The sequence below is a fragment of the Haliotis rubra genome, unplaced genomic scaffold (genome assembly GCF_003918875.1).
Source record: "Haliotis rubra isolate DU_JTF1 unplaced genomic scaffold, ASM391887v1 Scf754, whole genome shotgun sequence".
Classification (NCBI taxonomy): Eukaryota; Metazoa; Mollusca; class Gastropoda; order Lepetellida; family Haliotidae; genus Haliotis; species Haliotis rubra.
In genome coordinates, this window is record NW_025767473.1 from 45,137 (window position 1) to 70,586 (window position 25,450).

Here is a 25,450-nt window from a genome sequence, read left to right on the forward strand (position 1 = left end):
AACAAGTAGATTCATTGAAGTCTTTAAAGACTGGTTGCTTGATCTCTTGTATCTATATCCAAATTTGAGCAACAGCTTGCATATGTCATGGTCTTCTTTGAACATTTTTTTTTCTTCAGTTTGCTTGACAATATGGATCAATGTAACCGACGCATGACGTCTCTCACAACCCTTCTATCGAATTCAACAAGCTTTGTTTTCTTTGCATTTTTTGAGACGGTCCCGATTTAACTGCCATGTCACCATCAGGCTCTGAAATAGTGTCATGGGAGATAACTCTTTTTTTGCAATATTCTTTTGCAGATTTTCGTGGCATTAAATGTCTTTTGGAGAAACATTCAATTGAAAAAAAATGAATTTTTTTTCGCTTTGCCTCATGCTTGAAAAAGTTGTAAACTCTTTTGATGATTTGCCGGTCATCTTTGTACAACCTCGTTTTCCCTACAACCTGTGCGTGTTGACGATCTTTGACATCACTTAAGCGTGCCAATGTAAATACCTGTGCATGTACATATCACCGCTGACACACATTTCACAATGTTGTTGGCTTTTCCATCAGGTGCGTTAACCCCTCGTAAAACTCTCCACAGTTTTACAATTATTATATGACAGGTTTAAAGGCAAAATCTTTAATAATCGTTTTAAATTTACTAAAATCAATATCTTGTTAGGTCACGGTATACAATTACCATATGAACAGAGTAGTGTTATAAAATATTCAGGAGTTTTATATAAATTGTGAAAAACAGGGTGCCAAAAGTTAAGTTGTCGGACCATAATATTCACGTTTAATACGTGAGTAATGAGTGAAAAATATATAAAATTTACAATCTTAAAATTCTCAATAATTTCTGATGTACTGTATCTATCCACCGGTACCCAAGCTAAGATTTGACATTTTGTGTGTATGCATGTAAGATAATAATAATAATGTGTCCATTTATACAGCGCCAAACTCATCACCAAATATGCTCATAGAGCTAACAATCAATAAGGCATTATTGAAGTCCATTGAACTTTACATTTATTGAGTATTTACAAAAACTCAAGCATACTTGTATGCAATAAACTTAATAAGAATTGAATTTTCACATTAATATTTGCGTAATTTACGCAGATACGCAGCTTATCTGTACATCTGTTTTGACAATCGTAGTTGTATGTTCACTTTGGGGACATGGCCCTGGCTGGATGTGTTATTGTTCACCAAATGCACAGAAGATCAGGGTTAAAACTGGTCTTCAGCAACCCTTGTTTGTCGTAAGAGGCGACAAGAGGGGTTGGGTGGTCATGTTTGCTGACTCTGTTGACACGTCATCGTATCACAATAGTGTAAATCAATGTTTGATGTTCATCACTGGATTGTCTGGTCCAGACTTGATTATTGACAGACCGCCGCCATGTACAGTGCTGTGTTAAACAACACCCAGCACAAACTAATGTGTGAGGAAAGCCTGAAGTAATGCAGGTCTTAAATGTTTATCATTTTGTTGAACAAGTGTTTGGTGCTGACTATTCTAAAAACAGGAACCAGGATTTGAAGCAATCATAGGTGTCTGGCACGTCTAGGGGAGGTAACTCTTGTCAGACACATGCCCTACATGGACAAAAGAAGATCAAAGATGTATATATCATTTATTTCATGTATGTACAATAATGCGTAACATAGGTAATAAAACTGCAGGTTCACAGTGACATAAACAGGCTAAGTGAGAGAGTATTCATCTTGACCACAGATTTGTAATCCAAAATATTCTTAAACAACAACAATTAACAAGCCTACTGTACCATAATTCCCTAATCATTTTGGAATGTTGATTTACTAGACATTGTAATTAACTAGTGGTGACAATAAGCGGAACATACAATGCTCAGAGTGCTTTACACTGCAAGTACCCAGAAAGCTGCAGTATCAGGAAATGGATGCAAAAAGTCCCTTGAATTAGCGAAGTGACATGTTTTCATCTGGACATACTGGAATATGTTCCTGTCAGATTCACTGCACTCACCTGGAAACAATGACAGAACAGACCTCACAATAAATAACGTAATAACGTATTTGAGACCTAGATTTAGACGGTGCTTCTATTTATGACAGTGTTGCTTGTGACCTATCAGATACAAATTTTGTCGTCTTCACTAACAAAGTCGTTTTCTCTTGTTCGTTCACACGTAGCCATATGATGTTCTCTCAAAAAAAAAAGTTCGACAAAAGAGTAACCTGTTGAGACCCTGACCCCACCTTCTATGGACTGCCTTTTTCAGTCCCCAAAACTTGGCTTATCTTCGGTAATATGTGGTAATCTAAAAACTCACTATGACAATCAAAACATTGCTTAATTACGATGTAAAAATGTCTGACAAATCAAAAGCAGTCATAGAAAAGCAGGGCTTTTCACATTAATTTCATGATACATTTTCCGCTAGTGGTCGTGACTCATGCTAATTTAGCATTAATTCCTTGATTTACCATGCTGGCCTGTGTCAAACCTCACGCCTCCAAGTTAACTTTTTTTCGGAGGGAAAGCAAATTGATCCTCAAAATCTTCAGGAGCAGTTATTTGTCATTTTGGAGTAAACGATGTGTAAAATACACAAAATAATGTCTGTACTGAAAATAGTACAAGCTGAATTTAAGTTATAAAGAATTTCATATTTCAAAAGCATACTATGTACTCACATTTCAAGTCAGTGAATATGATTCATTTAAACAGTATTTGTATATGAAATTTATGTTTCAGATTTAATGTTTGGCTGGTACTTGGAGGCCTGAATCTGACAAAGTTAACATAAAATATGAACACCACTTGTAAACAGGCTGCTAAGCAGTAGTTGGTTTGTGGTCTCCGACATTCAGATCTGAGTCATCACCGACTCCATGGCCGACAACAACCACACACGTTGTCCTCCTCCACCTCCGCTGCGACACCGCCACACCCCGTGGCAGGTTGCGTTTAGTTGTGCAGGATGGTGTCATATGACTGTTGTACTCCAGAATAGATGTCTGTTGTTTGGCACTTGAGTGACAGCTGCAAGTAAGAGTAGAAACAGGTTAGATGCACAGAAACAGGGAAATGGCTTCAGATAATGTTTCATTTCTAAGAGCAAGAGGCAGCTGAAGGTATCGGGTGGTCAGACTCGCTGACTTGGTTGACTCATCGGTTCCCAATTATGTAGATCGAGTCTCATGCTGTTGATCAGCAGATTGTCTGGTCCAGACTCGATTATTTACAGACCGTTGCCATATAGCTGGAATTATTGTTGGGTGCAGCGTTAAGCAACAAACCAACCAATCATTTCTATGAATGTTGTTTTCAATGTTGATTTCAGTGATGTTTTCACAACAGTGGCTTTAAATGCATGCGTCTGGACAAGACAATCCAGTGATTGATATTTCGGGGAGAGTAAGTGAGTATAGTTTGACAGATCTCAGGGCAATTGTCCAGTAATATCATAGCAGAGGGACACAAGAAAGAGCGGACGTTCTGACCACTAAGTTAAACCACCACCTAGTTGTTATGAGGAGAGAGTGAGTGAGTGACGGATTACGTCACTTTTAGTAATATTCCAGCAATATCATGGCAGGGGACACAGGCTTCACACATTGTACCCATGTGGGGAATCGAACCCGAGTCTTCGGAGGGACGAGTGAACGTTTTAATCACAAGGCTACTCCACCACCCCACAAGATTTACAGAAACCTCATAACAAAATTTATTAACTTGTTTATTTTTGTTCACAATGTCATATCAAACAATTGTCAGCCTGAATAATTGTTGAATGACAAATGATTTACCAGTACAAAAACTACATCCGAGACTCTTCAATGATTCAGATGTACACATTATATACCCCTATAAAGGGGTTAAGGATCAAATGATGCTTTCATATTTCTATATACAATATATGCCTTTACTGTTTGTATTATGTCTATATATAGGTATATAAACTCATAAACAGCGAACATGTACTGACCGTGAATGAAGGATTGCCTGGTTGAATCTTCAGTTCGGCCAACACCTTGATGCCGTTGGTGAGTTTGAGAGACTGATACAGCATGTCTTGGCCCTCAACGTTCCGCTTGGCGATCGTGAAGATATTGCTGTTCCTCAGCTTCTGGGACACTGTGTCTGAACATGAGCATACAGATTGTCAGTACATCCACATGGGAGAAGGTTGTCATCATGGGGTAGCCTTTAATGCATACTGGCAGTGAGCTACCTGGGTTGTGTTTGTTCCACATGATTGATGGTGACCTATCTTTGTGTTGCACATTACTGATAGTGACCTACATGTGTTGCACATTATTGATAGTGACCTATCTGTGTTGTACATTATTGATGGTGACCTACCTGTGTTGTACATTATTGCTAGTGACCTACCTGTGTTGCACACTATTGACAGTGACCTACTTGTTTTGCTCAGTATACCTTAGCACCCTCCTCAAGGGTATTTTGGATTTCAACACTCGACCAGCGAGAGCCGTCAGGCTAGAGCGTTGAATCCATATCACCCTTGTTGCAGAGGGGTGCTATCCTGCACCGCCAAGGTTGTTATCCACATATCAACCTCTGCACGTGCAGATAGAAGGTTGATACGCAGAAACTCAACCTGCCAGAACAATGGACATAACACACCCTAGTGGTATAACTATTGATAATGACCTACTTGCATTGTGTTGCACATTATTGATGGTGACCTACCTGCATTGTGTTGTACATTATTGGTAGTGACCTACCTTGTTGTGTTGCACATTATTGACAGTGACCTACCTGCGTTGTGTTGTACATTATTGGTAGTGACCTACCTTGTTGTGTTGCACATTATTGACAGTGACCTACCTGCGTTGTGTTGTACATTATTGGTAGTGACCTACCGTGTTGTGTTGCACATTATTGACAGTGACCTACCTGCGTTGTGTTGCACATTATTGATGGTGACCTACCTGCGTTGTGTTGCACATTATTGACAGTGACCTACCTGCCTTGTGTTGTACATTATTGGTAGTGACCTACAGTGTTGTGTTGCACATTATTGACAGTGACCTACCTGCATTGTGTTGCACATTATTGACAGTGACCTACCGTGTTGTGTTGCACATTATTGACAGTGACCTACCTGCGTTGTGTTGCACATTATTGATAGTGACCTACCTGCGTTGTGTTGCACATTATTGACAGTGACCTACCGCGTTGTGTTGCACATTATTGACAGTGACCTACCTGCGTTGTGTTGCACATTATTGATGGTGTACTGGACCTCGTTGGTGGATGGGATCTCCTTCCATGTGGCCAAAAACTCCTTCTTGTCCATCTCACCATCCTCAACGAACAACACATGCAGAGGCACAGCTGTGCTGAAGTAAAACACGCCAATGTTGTTCTTAATGGCAACCTGCAACAACAAAACAACATTCCCATCACAGGCAATCTGAATCCAGACTAGCTAAAAGGAGCCATTTATGCCCTTCCTCTGAAAATAAGATAACCACTTGTCAAAAGGTCTTCAGGACACTTTCTGAAACAAGGAGGGATACCCAGGGTGCCGTTGTACAAAACAACCTTAGCGCTAAGACTACCTTAAGTTTATGTCAAGGTGTGGGAGTTACGGTCACCTTAGTCCTAAGATCGCTTTTACAACGGCACCCTGGTCACAAATCAGTTGAAGCAAAGCAACATTGGTCACAGGGAGTCCCTGGATGGGTGACCATGTTTGGCAGCTTGACCTAGGAGACCGGGGACCTTGTGTCCCGTTAAGGTGTGACAGTTCAGCTGCTTGCAGGAACTCTAGCAATTTGTCCTTGTACTCACCTGTAGATTCATGAGAGGGTCCATCTTCTGTACGGCACCACTAGTACCTAGCGGCAGGGACGTGCTCGCTGTACTGTTGGGGGGAAGGGGGCTTTGGATCTGAAGCGGCTGGGATTGCGTCAGACCAAAACTGAAAACAGAAGAGTGAGTGAGTGAGTTGATGAATGGAGGAGTGAGTAACATACATAACATGAAGTGGATACCGATGATTTCATCAAACACCATCTTTTTGTGTCAACATTTTGTCAAAATGCACAAACACTAGAACTTTGTTGAACTAGGTCACTAACTGTTTGTTGATTTATGCCACACTCAGCAATATTCTAGTGATACAATGGCAAAGTGAGAATAATTCTGTCTGGACCAGACAAACCAGTGATTGCAGCAGCGATTAAAGCAGCTGGAGTGCAATGACCGAATGACCGAATCTGACCATCTGACCAAATGCCCAAATCTGACCAAATGACCGAATCTGACCAAATGACCGAATCTGACCAAATCTGACCATCTGACCAAATGACCGAATCTGACCAAATGACCGAATCTGACCAAATGACCGAATCTGACCATCTGACCAAATGACCGAATCTGACCATCTGACCAAATGACCGAATCTGACCATCTGACCAAATGTGACCATCTGACCAAATTACCGAATCTGACCATCTGATTCATTTATGTTGCCTCCTGCAACCAACCCTGGTTGTTATTACCTGGAACCCAAAGTGGATACAGTAAACTGAATACTGTGTATTTAACAGTGTTTCCAAGTTCTCACCTATTTTTGTTGAACTGTACTGCAAACTCTGCCATGGCCTGCATGGCTTTGTTGGTGAATGTGAGCTCCATGTATATCTGGCCGGAGCGTCGTGCGTATGTACCTGTCATCTCCATCCCCTTCCCCTTAGCCGCAGTTAACCATACCTGCAGCACAACACATTGTATCATGTACACCTGCATCATGAACACCTGTGGCACAACACATTGCATCATGTATGCCTGCATCATGAACACCTGTAGCAAAACACATTGTATCATGAACACCTGTAGCACAACACATTGTATCATGTATACCTGCAGCACAACACATTGTATCATGTACACCTGCATCATGAACACCTGTGGCACAACACATTGCATCATGTATACCTGCATCATGAACACCTGTAGCAAAACACATTGTATCATGTATACCTGCAGCACAACACATTGTATCATGTACACCTGCATCATGAACACCTGTAGCACAACACATTGTATCATGTACACCTGTAGCACAACACATTGTATCATGAACACCTGTAGCACAACACATTGTATCATGAACACCTGTAGCACAACACATTGCATCATGTACACCTGTAGCACAACACATTGCATCATGAACACCTGTAGCACAACACATTGTATCATGTACACCTGCAGCAGAACACATTGTATCATGAACACCTGTAGCACAACACATTGTATCATGAACACCTGTAGCACAACACATTGCATCATGTACACCTGCATCATGAACACCTGTAGCACAACACATTGTATCATGAACACCTGTAGCACAACACATTGCATCATGAACACCTGTAGCACAACACATTGCATCATGTACACCTGCACCATGAAACCTGTTGCACAACACATTGTATCATGAACACCTGTAGCACAACACATTGTATCATGAACACCTGTAGCACAACACATTGTATCATGTACACCTGTAGCACAACACATTGTATCATGAACACCTGTAGCACAACACATTGTATCATGAACACCTGTAGCACATTGCATAATGAACACCTGCAGTACGACATATTGTATCATGACACCTGCAGTTCAACACATTGCATCATGTACACCTGCACAAAAATCAGTGGTCCAGAACTTACACTCACAACACCTATTGTAATAGAGTGGTGTACAATCATTATAGCCCTAATGGTCACCCTAACAGACAATGCTTACCTCTTGAGGTGGAACGTAGGACTGTGACTGTGCTGAACCAAATATATCACCTAGACCTCCTAATGTATCCCCACCTAGATTTGGACCAAGCTGAAACAAAAATGTCATCAATGACAATATCTACTAATCTAGTCTCCAGTGGATGCAAGTACAAATAGTGACACAGTATGGTTGCCCACTGACATATTATTTGAAATAAAGTGCTCTCAGAAAGTCGTAAGGTTTGTCCTAACATCTTTTACTTTTTACCTTTGTAAAATAGTGTATCAGTATGAGGGAGGTGAGGTGAAATTGGGTTTAACGTTGTGCTTGAGAATATTTCGCTCATATGACGACGTGCATGCGTGTGTATGTGTATGTGCGTCTGCTTGTACTAGCCCAGACTTAAGCTGGTTTTATAGGGCTAGCCCACTGAGATACCATACCGCAGTGAAGCATGAATACCCCACTCAGACACATTATACTGACTCCGAGCCGACCAGTCCTTGTTGTACCCATTAATGCCGAGAGCCAGGCAGGGACCAACAAGTACCATATTTTAACGTCTTTTGGTATGACGTGGTCGGGGATGGAACCCGCGACCTTCCGCTCTCAGGGCGGATGCTCTTACAACTACAAAACGGAGGCGGTCGTATCAGTATGTAAGTGAGTGAGTGACTGAGTGAAGGTACAGTCTTAATGCCGTTTTTTGCAATATCCCAGAGATATCACGGCAGGGAACATCACAACTGGGCTTCCTGCGTGTCAGAATAAACTGATCAGAGTTTGGTATTATCACTGGTAAGGATGTCTATGTAACAGTTTCCTTGTTATAAAATGCCACGTAAAAAGATATATTTTTCATTCATTAGAATCAATAAACAGATTTTCTACTTCCCAAATTGAACTGTAGGACAAATCTCTGTTAAACTAACCATACAGAATGAAAGTCCTTACCTAAAAGTTACTGAAAGTTTGCATTAAAACTGAATTGGGTTGACAGATTGAAAAACACAACTGTATTGGTCTCAGAAGATCAAGATGGCTGCCCCTACAATGCACTACACTTGTCACAACAGCGTCTAGTCTAACTACACTTAAACAACAGCGTGTACCTATATCCTCTCACAACAGCGTCTAGTCTAACTACACTTAAACAACAGCGTGTACCTATATCCTGTCACAACAGCGTCTAGTCTAACTACACTTAAACAACAGCGTGTACCTATATCCTCTCACAACAGCGTCTAGTCTAACTACACTTTAAACAACAGCGTGTACCTATATCCTCTCACAACAGCGTCTAGTCTAACTACACTTAAACAACAGCGTGTACCTATATCCTGTCACAACAGCGTCTAGTCTAACTACACTTAAACAACAGCGTGTACCTATATCCTGTCACAACAGCGTCTAGTCTAACTACACTTAAACAACAGCGTGTACCTATATCCTGTCACAACAGCGTCTACTCACCAGACTGTCCAGACCTTCCCCGAGGAAGTCCATATTGGATGTGGAGATCTGCTGTGCTGGTGTGGTGAACATCTGCTGCTGTTGTTGCTGCTGGTACTGTGTGGGGCCGCCCAGGTCCATGTCCAGGTCCATGTCCAGGAGGTCGCCGATGAGGGAGTCTGCTCCAGGGATGACAGTCGCCTGGGGAACAGCAGCCGCCTGCTGGCTGGGTGTGTCGCCTGGCACCTCTTCACCCAGATTACCACTGTAGAGCAGGAGTGAGTGAGTGAGTTTAGTTTTACGCCACTTTTAGCAATATTCCAGCAATATCATGGCATGGGGGACACAAGAAATGGGAATTCACACATTGTACCATGTGGGGAATCGAACCTGTATGAATCCGGTATGTGTTATGTATGGAGGGGTAACGCCTTAACCACTTTGTTACCCACCACCTGTGAGAACCGCTTCGTAGAGCAGGAAGAGGGTGGGAGGGGTTAACATGATGCTCAAGTTTATTACACAAACATGGTGAATATGTGTGTGTGTCTCTCTTTGTGTATGTTTCTGTTTGTTTGTCTGTGTGTCCATGTCTGTATTTCTGTGTGTGAGTGTGCGGGCGCGTGCGTATTGTGTGTGTGTGCGCGCGTGCGTGCGTGCGTGTGGAGAGAGCGAGTTGTGTGTAATGCTACTTTAACAGTACTCAACGTATATCCCAATGTGTCAGCTTGATATTGGAAGGCTATAGTCAGAACGAACCGAGTTTTGAACAGATTTAGGTTTAGATGTTTCCAAGGGACGTAACTCTGCACTGTGTACTTTGGCAACCTCACAACTGTGGCCAAATCATGTGGTCAAATAAGCTGCCAACAACACATGCCCGTTGTAAGATGCTCATAACATCAAACACTGGTGCAGTCTCCATTACTTGCAGGTATACAGTGAGAGTGCATACCACCGAATGCTTTAACCACTAGGCTACCCCACCGCCCCGCAGGTATACTGACTGAGTTTTGGTTTTACGCCGCTCTTAGCAATATTCCAGCAACATCACGGCAGGGGACACCAGAAATGGGCTTCACACATTGTAACCATGTGGGAGTCTGAGAACCCGGTCTTCGTGACATAAGCCAACGCTTTAACCACTAGGCTACCGCGACCGCAAGAGGTATACACATCCACAGTAACTGAGAGAGTGGTAATGAATATAAGGAGGTATATCCGAGCCGTGTCACCACCCTGAGCATTATACATGCTACATGTGACTGCACCAGCCTCTCCAGTGATAGATACTAACAACAATTTTAAACTAATGGCATACAGTGATAAGCAATCAATGAAGTCACAGAGTCTGACTATCTATTCAAGCTTGGAATTGCTATGAATTGGACAATGGGTACTTACGACTGTGACCGTGGTGGCAGTGAGAGCCTGTATCCTTGCCGCGCCCTCTACAAATGCATTTGGAGGCTTGTGATAGACTGAAGCCAGGCTGGAGATGTGACAGATGAGCTCGTCAAGGAGTGTAGGTTCAATCAGGTCAGTTTCCTCTGAGATGAGAGGCTTCTCCGCCAGGACCACCTCCTTGGCTGCAGCAGGGTCCGTGGACAGCAGCGAAGCCAGTAGATGTAACCACGGGTCACTTAAGATCAGGGGTTGTCACTATCCTGAAAACACAAAGTAAAACACTCACCAACCAGAAACGCAAAGGACTCTTCATCTCAAACTGAGCCCATTTCCCATACTTTATCTTATTCTCAATGGTATGAAGGACCATTGAAGAAGTGATTCAAAGCATGTCCATAATAAACACAGATATAACATACTGTTCTTGGTTCTAGAAACAAGATCTACTTTAGTTGAAAATGCATGAAACAAACTACAATTATAAGAAACTAAAATTAGTGGTCCTTAGAGGTGATTATGAACTCATAACTGTAGTCTACTGTGCTTTGATTGGTTCAATGGCATTGCTTATTTGATATACAAACAACTGATGTTACACCTGACTCGTGAAGATCCGGGTTAGAATTGGTCTTCTGCAACCCATGCTTGTCGCAAGAGGCTTAACTAACAGGATCTGGTGGTCAGACTTGCTGACTTGGTTGACACATGTCATTGTATTGCAACTGCATAAGATCGATGCTCATGCTGTTGACCACTGGATTGTCTGGTCAGACTCAACCATTTGCATACTGCCGGCATAAATCTGGAATATTGCTGAGTGCAGCATTAAACAACAAACAAACAAAGATGTTCCACCTCACCTGTGTGGCCAGACTGGAGCACTTGCTGCACCAGCTCCTGGGTGTCTGTTGGTCTCTTCAAGAACAGCTTCACTATAGCTGTCAACAGCTGCAGCTGAACCTACAACAGCAACACAGCAACACATTTACAACAGGGAGGGAGGCTCTCACACGGGCAATATCAGTGTAGGAAAGATGTAGAAAATCTAGCCTGTCCACAGGACTGGCAGGTCAAATTATTTACAAGTCCTGCCAAAAGCTAGCCTGTCCTCCAAACATAAATAAAACACCTTCGGCAGTAAATATTCAAAAAGGTTATAATCATTATATATATGTCATTGGTTTGCTAATATTGACCCGACATGAGGACTGACTAGATATTTTTTAACCCGTCCTCCACAAAATTCACCCGCTCCTCGGACGTTGGGACGGGCTTTCTTTCTTACACTGGCAATATCTACACTCCAGATATATGCATTGAGATGAATTAGAGGAAAAAGCTGATAGATTGATTCAAGCGAGAGTTCCATTAACAAAAAGAGGACAGGGGTGACCAAGGCGAGTAAGGACAGTTGGGTTCTGTGTCACAGGATCGAAGATCAGAAGGAATTACAAAGTCTTCTGTCAGGAAAAGAAAGAATCATTAAATGTTTTGGGTTCACCCCTTGCTATGAGATAATGTTCATGATATGTACTGATATTTGTTCTCAAAAGACTACACAGAACCCAGCACAATTTGGTTCTTTTTTTTTCATTCATAGCTACCCAAAACACATGCAACACTAACTTTTAATGGTGGACATTGGGACTGTTTTAACTACTGGGGTTGTTACCTGTGCGTTTTCATCCTGGAATCCCTCCAGGAAGCTCTCAAGCAGCTCATCAGCATTGTCAATATGCGTTCAGCATACTCTCCAATAATCCAGATCATGGATGCCCTGAAATTATGCACATAGAAGATACTAAGCGACCTTCAGTGTAATACCAATTTTAATCAACGAAGTTACTCATTGCAATAAAGAAGTTGACTATCCATAGAACTTGGTTTTCCTTCACCTATATATCTTCTAAGATGCCTCTCAAAGGAGTTAATGATTTGGTATCAAACGAAATGAAAAGCAACTTTATTACATAAATTGAAAGAAATTGCCTGTAGACTATTACAGTGTGATGACACTCATATCAATTTTCCTCGAGTCAAGCAAGGTCTATTACCATTTTCGCGACAGGCATTAATATTGTGGATGTCATAACTGTAACCATTATGACGCCATATGTCTTGTGGTATTACACTAGTGTAATATTGCCACGTAAAATATTACACTGCAGTATCTTCCATGGGCGAGTAATAAAAGGTGATATCATCGCACTGGAAAGAGTGATATCATACAGCACTGGAGTGATAATGCTCCGTATATCATAGAGCAGAGTGATATCATGCGCACTGAGTGCTATCACACAGCACTGAGTGAGTGAGTTTAGTTTTACAATCGCGACTCAGCAATATTCCAGCTACAGTGAAACCTGCCAACACCGCACCTGTCTAATCCGGCACACTGTCAAAACCAGTATAAAATTTTGCTCCGCCATTTTACATCGATATTATGATCATTAATGTCTAATCCGGCACCCTGTCTAAACCAGCATTTTATTTCGGGTCCGTGGGGTGCGGCTTTTAGACAGGTTTTACTGTATATGGCGGCGGTCAATTTGGCAGTGATCAACAGCATGACACACAGCACTGAGTGATATCATACAGTGCAGAGTGATATCATACAACAGAGAGATATACAGCAGAGTGATATTATACAACAGTGTGATATCATGCAGCACAGAGTGACATCATACAAAGTGCAGAGTGACATGCAGCAGTGATATACAGCACTGAGTGGTATCATACATTGCAGTGACATCATACAGCACAAAGTGACATCATACAGTGCAGAGTGACATCATACAGCAGTGACATCATACAGTGCAATGGTATCATACAGTGCAGTGACATCATACAGTGCAGAGTGATATACCTCACAGTGATATCATGCAGCACAGTGATATACAACACAGTGTAATATCATACAACAGTGTGATATCATGCAGCACAGAGTGACATCATATACAGTGCAGAGTGACATCATGCAGCAGTGATATACAGCACTGAGTGGTATCATACAGTGCAGTGACATCATACAGCACAGAGTGACATCATACAGTGCAGAGTGACATCATGCAGCAGTGATATACAGCACTGAGTGGTATCATACAGTGCAGTGACATCATACAGCACAGAGTGACATCATACAGTGCAGAGTGACATCATACAGCAGTGATATCATACAGTGCAATGGTATCATACAGCACAGAGTGACATAATACAGTGCAGAGTGATATACAACACAGTGATATCATGCAGCACAGTGATATACAACACAGTGTAATATCATATAACAGAGTGATATCATGCAATATTCCAGCAACATCACGCGGTGGGGACACCAGAAATGGGCTTCACACATTGTGCCCATGTGGGGATTCGAACCCGGGTCTTCGCTTGACGAGCCAACGCTTTAACCACTAGGCTACCCTTAATCCCTCAGTGCAGCAGTGATATACAACAGTGTGATATCATACAACAGAGGGATATCACAGCGATATACAACAGTGTGATATCATACAACAGAGTGATATCATGCAGCACAGCGATGTACAACACAGTGTGATATCATACAACAGAGTGACATGCATCACAGTGACATACAGCAGAGTGACATCATACAGCACAGAGTGACATCATACAGCCCACAATGATATCACACAAAAGATAAGATGGTAACAGTGGTATCCTTCGCAATTGATGTGTCTTAATTAATGTCACTCACCTTGCTTCAGGTTCATCCAGTGTGTCCAGGTTTTCACACAGAGTGGCGATGATGCTCTCATACTTGTTGGGGTATTTACGGAAAATATCCTGGAGAGAAGACAACCAAACATTAACACAAACTAAACACAATCTCATTAAACTGGCTATTTTTAAACCTTCACACTTCTTCCATCACAAAGGTGGCACAGCTGTCTAAGGCACTTTGTAGAACTGACATGTCTGAAACCTACAATCCTGGGTTCAATTCCCAGTTTGCTCCAAGCATGTTGGTTGGTTTGCACCATACCTGTGCTCTTCTGTATCACAAAAGAGACAAATGTCTGAATCTATACTTGCATCTCCTTGGGTATTCCAGCACCATTAAGCCGACACAATGATATAATTGGAATACTGTTCCAAACAGTGTTAAACCCAACACACTCACTCACTCACCCACTCACCTATTCACACACTTCCTTGCTCGGCCGCCTGAAAGACAACCCACCTACCCATCCATTCACTCGCTCAATGAACTCTAGAACCCACCCAGCCACACCCACAAACATCTCCCTCAGCCCCCGACAGACACCTCCCCATTGATGAGTTATAATCCTCTAAATCTTACAGTAGTGAGTGAGGGGAGTGGAGTTAGTTTCACCAAGAGTCAGCAATATTCCAGCTATCTGTCTGTAAATAATAGAGTCTGGACCAGACAATCCAGTGATCAACAGCATGAGCATTGATCTGTGCAATTGGGAATCGATGACATGTGCCAGCCAAGTCAGTGAGCCTGACCACCCAACCCGTTAGTGGCCTCTTCAACAAGCATGGGTTACTGAAGGCTCATTCTAACCCAGACCTTCATGGGTTCTAAATGATACATGTACATGGCATGTACTATTGCAATATTTCAATACTCTTGTCTCAGGTAACACCATGTTATTAACATGCTTCATCGTTTTCCTTGTTCAGTTACTGGGGCGGCTGGGTAGCCTAGTGGTTAATGCGTTTGCTCGTCACACCAAAGGCCTGGGTTCGATTCCCCACATGGGTACAATGTGTGAAACTCATTTCTCGTGTCTTTCCCCATAATATTGCTGGAATTTTGCTAAAAGCGGCGTAAAACCAAACTCACTCACTCATTCATTGTTCAGTTACTGACCTTTATAACGACGATGGCCTCCTGCACAACATAGTTGACCTTTGTCTGGATCAGGTCAAGGAGCGTGCTCACACAGCGTTCAGCAGCCTGCTCCACTTTGATGGCACAACGGCCGATGGCTCGCACAGACTTCCTCACAAAGTCCCATCTACCTCTGTATGCGTACCTGACAAACACCCCATGATCAGGTCACACTTCCATCACAATCACATGTCATACATTTCTCATCCTCCCCTAAAGAATCAGGACCCAGTCCCACAAAGTGATCTTAATGCTACGACAACCCTAACCTCCATACTTTAACATAATAATAATATAATAATGCTAATTTTTGCGCCTAGAATCCAACACGATGCTGCTCTCTGGCGTTACATTATTACCCTGACGGAATTGTACTTTCAAAGCTGCTACTAAGAGCTTCGCGCGACCGTATAGGTCCATACATCCGCTTCTCAGGTACCCATTGAACAGCTGGGTGGACTGAGTGCAATGTGGACGAAGTGCCTTGCCCAGGGACACAACACAGTATGAGACCCAGGTCACAAATTTTGGTGTCCCCACCGGGATTCGAACCCGGGCCTTTGGCGTGAGAGGCCAGCATGCTAACCACTACACCACCGTGCTCCACATAAGCTTACAGTAATCGTAGTCTTAGCATCACTATGTGCAATGGGTTTCAGCACTATTCACCCATGGGGAGTGCAGTGGGCATAGTTTTATGTAAAAATATGTCCTTGTTCGAATAGTAACATTAGGAAACTCCTGAGGCCGTTTAATGGCACCAATGGTGATATAATAGTCATATTTCTTATCATTATCCATTAGATATATAAGACTTTTGACTGGTTGACAGCCAAAGTATATTGAATGGTAATCTAAAGTTTCACAGGTAGGTATGGATGACCTTGACAGTCTGCAACCTTTGACATTGAAATAAAAATGCAACTCACTTCAATAAATTTGTGACATGACCATTTAGCTCAACTGGCTCCTACTCTTTAATTAGTCAATACTAAAGATATACAACATATACTGGGCCCAAGCCACTGAGCCCCACTGCCCTGTAAGGGGCGAACCCATCTCAGGAAACCTTCACAGAGACTGACTGATCAGTATGTAAGCATCTAAGACTGCAGACTTATGAACTTACTCCTTGAGTTCCGCCAGAACCTGTGCGATGTTGCCCTGGTTGGTCAGTCTGATCATGATGTCCAGTTTCTCCAGCTTCACGTAGATCGGGTCGTTGTACTTCACGAAGAACACCTTCATCTCATTCTTCAAGATGTCTCCCCTGCAACACACATGGAGATCAGGTATAGAAGCGTATCCCTTTAAAGTGCGGGGCACTCTCACAGATGTTTATATCTTGCACTTGACGCCAGCCTTCAGGTGTTAATTGAACATGGTCCTACATTAAGAGAACACTGACTTGCAACAATCAAACCGATCATTAAAGCCTTGTCCTCTCCATGGGTCCAGTTATCAGTGAAATCCAAGTCACTTCTACAAAGCCATACTTTGGGTGAAGGGAATTTTTTTTCCAAATATTATTAGGTTGCTGGATGCCCAAGGGGCATAACTCTGAGCTGTGAATTAGACTACTGGATGCTAGTACCAAGGTGACGAAACTTCCATACCGTAACAAAGTGAGGGAGGAGTTTAGTTTTACGCCACTTTTAGCCATATTCCAGCAGTATCACGGCAGAGAACAGCATAAATGGGCTTCACACATTGTACCCATGTGGGGAATCGAACCTGGGTCTTCAGCGTGACAAGCGGACAATTACCACAGACTTAAGGTAGTCTTAGTGCTAATGGCTGTTTTGTACAAAAGCACCCTGGGCTACACCATGCCCCACAATTCAAAAGAAGCTGATGCAAAACCAAAGAGTCACGACCAACACTCACCTCTTCTGCACAATGAGGTTGATGTTTCGGAGGGCGACATATTGTATCTCGGGCTCAGCAGACAGGAGGGTGACGAGGGGTGGGGACAGCTTCTTCACCAGCAGGGTCACATAGTCACTGTGGGGGTCCAGCATCTCGATATACTTCATGATCACCTGCACCAAAACCGACATGCCTCATTATTATATAGGTAGCATTTTTCCTGTACCACGATTGGTCAAAAGACAGTCACATGATTGACTACAAAACACGATATTGACTTGAGTTTTCTGATAAATTACAATATTGACTTGGGTTACTAAAAATAGACAAGGAATCCCGTACGAAGGGGCTTCCCCCGCTTTTCAGCCAATCAGATCACTCGGATAGATGGCACAGTGTGTGCATTAAAAGTTTATGTTAAAACCCGTTTCTCTTTCATTATATAATAAAACAATTATAGACTCTTGTAGAGGTCGATATCGGTTTTTATTGACCTGAGAAAAACAATATCGACCTCGCAAGCTCAGTCGATATTGTTTTACTCAGGTCAATAAAAACCGATATCCACCTCTACAAGAGTCTATAATTGTATAATGTCACCACCAAGCAGCAGTGATGGAGTTGGGTAGTAGGTTGCAAAATGATGTGTATGCATGTGCATGTTAGTGGGTGTGACAGATTGTAATTATTTGAAGTTATAGTTCTGGCGAACCGAGAAGCCATGCCTTATCGATCTTATCGATCTATGCAATTGGGATATGATGACATGTGTCAACCAAATCAGCAAGCCTGACCACCCAATCTCGTCAATTGCCTCTTACGACAAGCATGGGTTACTGAAGATCATTTCTAACCCAGATCTTCATGGCCAAGGACTGAACCACTGAGGTTCAAGACAATAGAGAGACAGCTGTGCTTACCTTGACAGCCGACAGAACCACTGAGGTTCAAGACAATAGAGAGACAGCTGTGCTTACCTTGACAGCCGACAGAACCACAGCTGCGTTGGCGTGTGCCAGGCGGGGAGACACTCTCTCACACACACTGTCAAGTAAAACAGGGATTGCTTGTTTACATCAACAACCATTGCACTGACTAAACATAAAACATGGAATAAAACTGTTCAAGGTTCAGAATTTGACATAAAAGCAGTAATGAAGGTCAATGTGTTCAGACAACTGAACAGACTGACTGACTGAGTTTAGTTTTACGCCGCTTTTAGCAATTTTCCAGCAATATCACGGCGGGGGACACCAGAAATGGGCTTAACACATTGTGCCCATGTGGGGAATCGAACCCGGACAACTGAACTGAGTCTACTTCCAAGGAAGCAACCGGAGCATATATTTCTTTGACAATCATATGATCATGAAACTAGTTTCCAATATCTGAATGGTTGACTCCAACTGGAAGTTAATATTTGACTCGCATGTTTTGAGAGTTGCAGTGGAATGTGCTGCAGACTTTGTGGAAGCCGCAGTGGCTGAGTCAGTGGGGCGGCTGACTTTGTGAGCAGGCGATTAGGTGCCTGACTGATGTGTGGAGTCAAATTCCGGATGGGTCTCAACTCAACAAAAGTACTGGAATCTATACTTTACTGAGAAACTATAATCCCAAATATAAAATGTGTTACATGTGTTCATTGATTTCATTATATGGATGTTTGTTATAATTGTAGTTTACTGTTTGTATAATGTTCCAATCAACATGAACAAGTACAATTATCAGAAGTTATAGATGACGGCCAAACACACAGACGACCTTGAGTAAACTCGGAGCACTGTCCTCACCTCTGGGCTTCTTTGTCATCATTTGGTGTATAGTTGGAGATGGAATCCAAGATAAACACCTGACCCCACCTGAAACACAAGAAAACATTCTTACACACCTGAGGCTGAGAAACACAACATGATAAGTGCTGTCAAATGTGTGACGTGAAATCCAAGCAACGTGATTGGCTCCTCCATGGTAATGACCAGAGGTCAGATTATGATGGACTATTTTCCTGATAGTGTTATGTATTAATGTGCCAATACAATTATCTCAATGGGCAAAGTCTGCACTGATTTGTTGCTAAAACGGTGTGAATTTATAGTCCAAATGATAACCATTATTACACAATGAAAATTATGGGAAGTTGAATCAGAAAATATCATCTGATTCATTATCTTTAACAGCAAATAATTCAACATTGTTTTCTGGGTATGATACGGAATCATTATCAGCATATGAGGAAATATTGGGTGTGACACACAACTATTATTAATATAAATATCAGGGTATCACTAATATCTATATCATGTTTAACAGGGTATGACTTCTCTCTGTATTCAAAGCCTGGAAGTTTCCTCAAGTTCTGGTGATTGGTTTTAACATGTTTGATAAAATCTGCCTTGATAATACAGGCCACTTACTCTGTGCACTCGTTAAGAGCTGTGAGGAGCTTGTTGATGGTGCCAGAGTTCATCTCAAGCACCTGGTGAGCCGAGGGTGAGGCATCCAGGATCTCGGAGATTGCGGCAACAGCGTTAGCTACAACCTGGCAGAACAGCATGAGTCAGTTGGCAGAACAAAGGAATCCTTGTATGTCTCTTTGACAGCAGTGTATAAGGGTATGAGGTGAGGTGAGGTGAAATTGGGTTTAACGTCGTGCTTGAGAATATTTCGCTCATATGACGACGTGCATGTGTGTGTGTGTATATGTGCGGCTGCTTGTACTAGCCCAAACTGACGCTGGTTTTATAATGCTAGCCCACTGAGATACCATGCCGCAGTGAAGCATGGATACCCCACTCAGACACATTATACTGACTCCGAGCCGACCAGTCCTGGTTGTACCAATTAATGCCGAACGCCAGGCAGGGACCAACAAGTACCATATTTTAACGTATTTTGGTATGACGCGGTCGGGGATCGAACCCGCGACCATCCGCTCTCCGGGCGGACACTCTAACCACTACACCACGGAGGCGGTCGTATTAGGGTATGATGTTATTATAGGGTATGATACTATTACAAAACAAAATTGATTAACTACTGCTGAATCTCTTTTTGTTTGTTTGTTTGTTTCTTGTTTAATGCCGCACTCAGCAATATTCCAGCTATATGGCGGCAGTCTGTAAACAATCGAGTCTGGACCAGACAATACAGTGATCAACAGCATGATCATCGATCTGCGCAATAGGAAACCGATGACATGTGTCAACCAAGCCAGCGAGCCTGACCACCCGTTCCCGTTAGTCACCTCTTACGACAAGCATGGGTTACTGAAGGTTAATTCTAACCCAGACCTTCACGGGTACCTACCATAGGGTTGGAGTCCGAGAGGAGGTCACGAAGGAGGTCAAGGAAGCCCTGGTCCTCCACCAGCTGGGCGTTGATGTCATGGAGTTTGGCGACGCACACCGCAGCAGTCTTCCTCACATAGGGATCCTCGTCCTTGAGACACTTGCGCAGGGGCTCACACAGGTACTCAGTGATCTTGTCCACTCTGATACACCCCATTGTCCGCACCGCCAGGGCCCGGATCAGAGGGTTTGAGTCCTCACAGTCCTGTTGGACAAAACAATCGAGTTATTACCTAATAAACACTGTCAAGGAACAATAAAATGCGATCTACAATGTCAGTGAGTGAGTGAGTGAGTTTAGTTTTACGCCACTCAGCAATATTCCAGCTATATGAAGGCGGTCTGTATATAATCGAGTCTGGACCAGACAATCCAGTGATCAACATCATGAGCATCGATCTATGCAATTAGGAACCGATGACACGTGTCAACCAAGTAAGCGAGCCTGACCACCCGATCCCGTTAGTCGCCTCTTCCAACAAGCATGGGTTACTGAAGACCAATGCTAACCCGGACCTTCACGGGTCACAATGTTAGAGAGTCTGACAACCTCATATGACCAGAACAGGTTGGATGGTTGTTTAACGCCACAATTAGCAATATTCAAGCAATATGGCAGCAGTCTTTAAATAATCGTGTCTGGACCAGACAATCCAGTGAGCTGCATCATGAGATTGTTCTTTGTAATTGGGATGCGATGACATGTGTATCAACCAAGTCCAAGCCTAACGACCTAACCACCCAATCCCATTAGTCGCCTCTTACGACAAGCATGGGTTACTGAAGACCAATTTTATGTAAATTTAACTCAGTTTGTCACGGGTTTCCTGCAAAAGCACATTTACTCATGTAAGGAGTGAGTGAGTTTAATTTTACGCCACACTCAGCAATATTCCAGCTATATGGCGGCGGTCTGTAAATAATCGTGTCCGGACCAGACAATCCAGTGAGCAGCATCATGAGATTGTTCTTTGCAACTGGAATGCGATGGCATGTCAGCGAGCCTGACCACCCAATCCCATTAGTCCCCTCTTATGACTGAAGACCAATTTTAACCCAGATTTTCACGGGTTTCCTGAAATTAAGATTCATACTAAGAAGGGATGTACGAATCTGTGGAAGATGGCAAACTGTAAGTACCTTGACAAACGTGTTGACGGCCATGATGGCCATATCTGGCTGACTCTTGGCGTAGTTCATCAGGTACAGGTAGACCAGCTTCTTCAGCTCCAGATTGTCGGTCTGCATACAGTTGACCACGTCCGGGAACAGAGCACTGAAACATTTCTCTCACATCACCCTGTGTTGTCATACTTACATGGATGCTGGAATAAGTCTGTAAGTTCCTAGTCAATTACTGAGGAAATGTTGCAAACAGATCCACTGTTTTAACTTAATTCATTATGGATCAAAGGATACAGTAAATTCAGTGTGGCCTTCATATGTTTAGGTGCCATGCTTGGACAATCATAACGTACTTAGTAGAAACTATTGCTCTGCAGTTCATTTTGGACTGGTCACTTTTGTTAAATAACTAGATTTGGGTTAAAGCATTGAAGTCTTTTCTCTGAATTCCACTCAAGACAACTGAACTTGTGGCTATTTCTATCCCGGCGATCTATTTGTCCATCAGAATACATAGCACCATTGTTTATATTTCTACACTCACAGATTACTATGACAACACTGACTGGTGTTAAATGCAGCACTCAGGAATATTCCAGCAATACGATGACAGTCCTTAACCAATGTACTCAGCAAAAGACAGTCCTGTTATCAGCAATGTCACACTCAGGGTACAATTACAAAGTGCAAAGTCAGACCACCTCGTCATATAAATGTAGTCACCTCTTGTGAGTGAGTGAGGATGGTTTCACATCGCTTTTAGCAATATTCCAGCAATATCATGGCGTGGGGACACCAGAAATGGGCTTCACACATTGTACCCATATTAGAACCCAGGTCTTCAGCGTGACAAGTGAAGACTTTAACCACTAGACTACCCCACCACTTAAGACAGACACAGGTTACAGATTTGTGTCAGACCTACCTGACATCCTTGCCCACAGTCATGCTGGCGATGACCTTCTTTACAGCCTCCTTCTTCTTCTCCTTCTTGTCGGAGTTGAGCTCGGCCTTCAGCTCAAATATCTCACCTGTTATACAAGTAACAATGCAAAAATATATTTATCTTCTTTGTGGAAATATCTGATTTACAGATGGATAAAAGAACTCTTAACTTTACTTAATAATAAAAAAATTGGTGTTGAGAAAATGTACAGAAATCTCACACTATGATACCTACATTACAAAAGTGTACATTTTTTCTTACCTTTCTTGGTGGTTGTGAAATATTTGGAATCAGTCATCTTGGAGGTTTTTTACTTGTACACCTGAAAAGGGAAGAGAAAATCATCACACCAGGCACAGGTGTGTCACCATCATAGGTAATCACTTTGGTGAAACACACTTTTTCAGTGCAGTTTCTTCAGAAATGGGAAAGTTTGTTGGCTGGGGTAAAAAATACATTAATCGTCTGCCTTGTGGAAAATAGCCAAACACCAATTTTCTTGTCTTAACAGGGTTTTGGTTTTAGCTGCACTCGGCAATATTCCAGCTATATGGTGGCAGTCTGTAAACAATCAAATCTAAACCAGACAATCCAGTGATCAACAGCATGAGCATCGATCTATGCAACTGGGATACGATGACATGAGTCTGACAACCAAGGAAGCAGGCCTGACCACCCGATCCCGTTAGTCGCCTCTTACAACAAGCATGGGTTGATGAAGACCTAATCTAACCCATATCTTCACGGGTTTGTCTTAACAGGGAGAAGAATAGATTGTTTCATGATCTTCAGCATATCAATAGCTTGTTGGATGCAGATGGAATAAAGGATTGTTCTCCAAGCAATTGCTCCTGACCTACAAATCAATTTGATATTTATTAAATGGAACAGTTATATATTTGTAACTTCATTGGTGAAAAAAACAGAGAGAAATGTTCTATAATGAGTTTCATTGTGCTTCTGCACGATGATTTCTATTTTAAATTGTGATGTTGTAAATGTAACACTGTGAGGTAAAGATAGTGACAGAAGCATTGTTGAGGATGTGAAATATTGGTAGACATGGATAGAACTGGAGCTGAAATTTACCTTTATACAGGTCAAACTGTCAACAATATTTTTGGAAAATAGATTTTAACATATGTTGATACTGTCTTGCATTTTGGAAAAATTAACAAGAATTCTGGATAACTGACCTCGGTAAAAAATAAGCTTTAAGACAGGAATGTATATGGATATCCCAACACGAGCTGAATTCGACGTTCTGGTGATTTCGACGATTACATTGCTCACGCTATATTGGGTGAGTATGAGTGCAATCGGAGTGCACAAACAGTTTCACTGGTAGGGCGGGTGCCCAGTCGCTGTCATGAGAAGTTCTATTGACAATGGAAATCGGGAAGTAAAGTTATATAAAAAGCAAACAAACATCAATATTATTTACCCGAGATCGTTAATACCACTTTAGATGCAAAATCAGTTGCCTTTATAACAAAAAATAGCAAGCGAAAATTCAGTAAGATCAGTCGTCTGCTGGTGGCAGGTAATATATAAATAGGAAGCCACGTGACCACAACACTCCCTCGCAGTGCAGAGCAAAAAGTATGGCTCATCGTCGAAAACCCATACAAAATACCCGGATGTTATGAGTGGCCACTGTTTCGACGATACGATGTCATCAACGCTATTTTTGTAGGAAACACTTGATATTTTTGTGTGAAATAGATGAATATATCCTTTATCACTTGAGGTTAGTAAAATAAAAACTTTAAATGATATTAGTATTATTACAGAGAAAAATTACGTTTTTGTCTTACATCGTCGAAAACCCCTGACACCGGGATACATATGTGCTACCAAGGATGATTAATAAGTGGACAGACACACAAGTATTGGTACTCGCAACAAATGTGAATACAAGTCTTCTACTTTCAATTAAATATAATGTTGCTCACATATGTATTCATACAGAAGTCGAGTCGTTTGGTTACATATAATAGCTTGGCAGAGGCAGTGTAGGCGCATTCAAATGTTAGATTGAAAGCAATATGCTATGTGATGTTTATCACGTTTGTGATTGGGGTAATCATTTTATAAGCATGTAGTTAATTCTCAAAGTGTATCAGTAATAACGATGTGCAACCGTCCTAACCGTTGCACCTTATTTTCTTAGCATTGAGGTTCACAGGACATTAAAAATCGAAGTATGAAGAATTCAACTGTCTAATTGGGGGTGTGTCTGACTGATTGGGACAATTTGTGGGTGACAAGACAGAAACAGTGCAATCGTTCTAAGTTGAAATAGGTCAAAGCCGATGAAATAATAGCTAATGCAAAATCACGATGAATTACATACCCCAGAAACGACTCTCAACTCTGTGAGGTAAAAACACACACACAAATGTACTGACTAAATGTTAATTTTACAGGACACCGTCATCAAACCGGAAGTGGACTCACAACAGAGATTCGATAACCGGTTCCGCAATCAGTAAGTCCGCAATGAATAAATATATATGGATTGAAATCGTGACGAAACTGGTAACTTAAGGTTACATATCATTCATAAAAATATTGTCATGGTCCCAGAATGTAAAATATGCAAAAGGATTATTCCGATTTGGAAACCTACCTCCGGCTAAATTTTCCTCCAGAGCGCTTG

At 42.1% G+C, this 25,450-nt stretch overlaps 1 protein-coding gene across 1 annotated transcript; it reads right to left on the bottom strand.

Moving 5' to 3' along the window:
* Positions 1-1,618: 1,618 nt before the first annotated feature.
* On the bottom strand, positions 1,619-25,261 carry LOC124260210 (AP-1 complex subunit beta-1-like). Its single transcript, XM_046694475.1, is given in 25 exon segments — positions 1,619-3,029; positions 3,976-4,130; positions 5,223-5,394; positions 5,811-5,940; positions 6,589-6,734; positions 7,779-7,868; positions 9,234-9,477; positions 10,617-10,658; positions 10,660-10,829; positions 10,832-10,900; positions 11,502-11,579; positions 12,292-12,354; positions 12,357-12,396; positions 14,338-14,426; positions 15,481-15,646; positions 16,631-16,771; positions 17,389-17,543; positions 18,348-18,414; positions 19,161-19,229; positions 19,785-19,909; positions 20,677-20,922; positions 21,858-21,993; positions 22,768-22,873; positions 23,050-23,110; positions 25,145-25,261. Coding segments are annotated over 24 exon segments (2,811 nt in total). The 5' UTR covers positions 23,087-23,110; positions 25,145-25,261; the 3' UTR covers positions 1,619-2,954.
* Between the last annotated feature and the right edge of the window lie 189 nt (positions 25,262-25,450).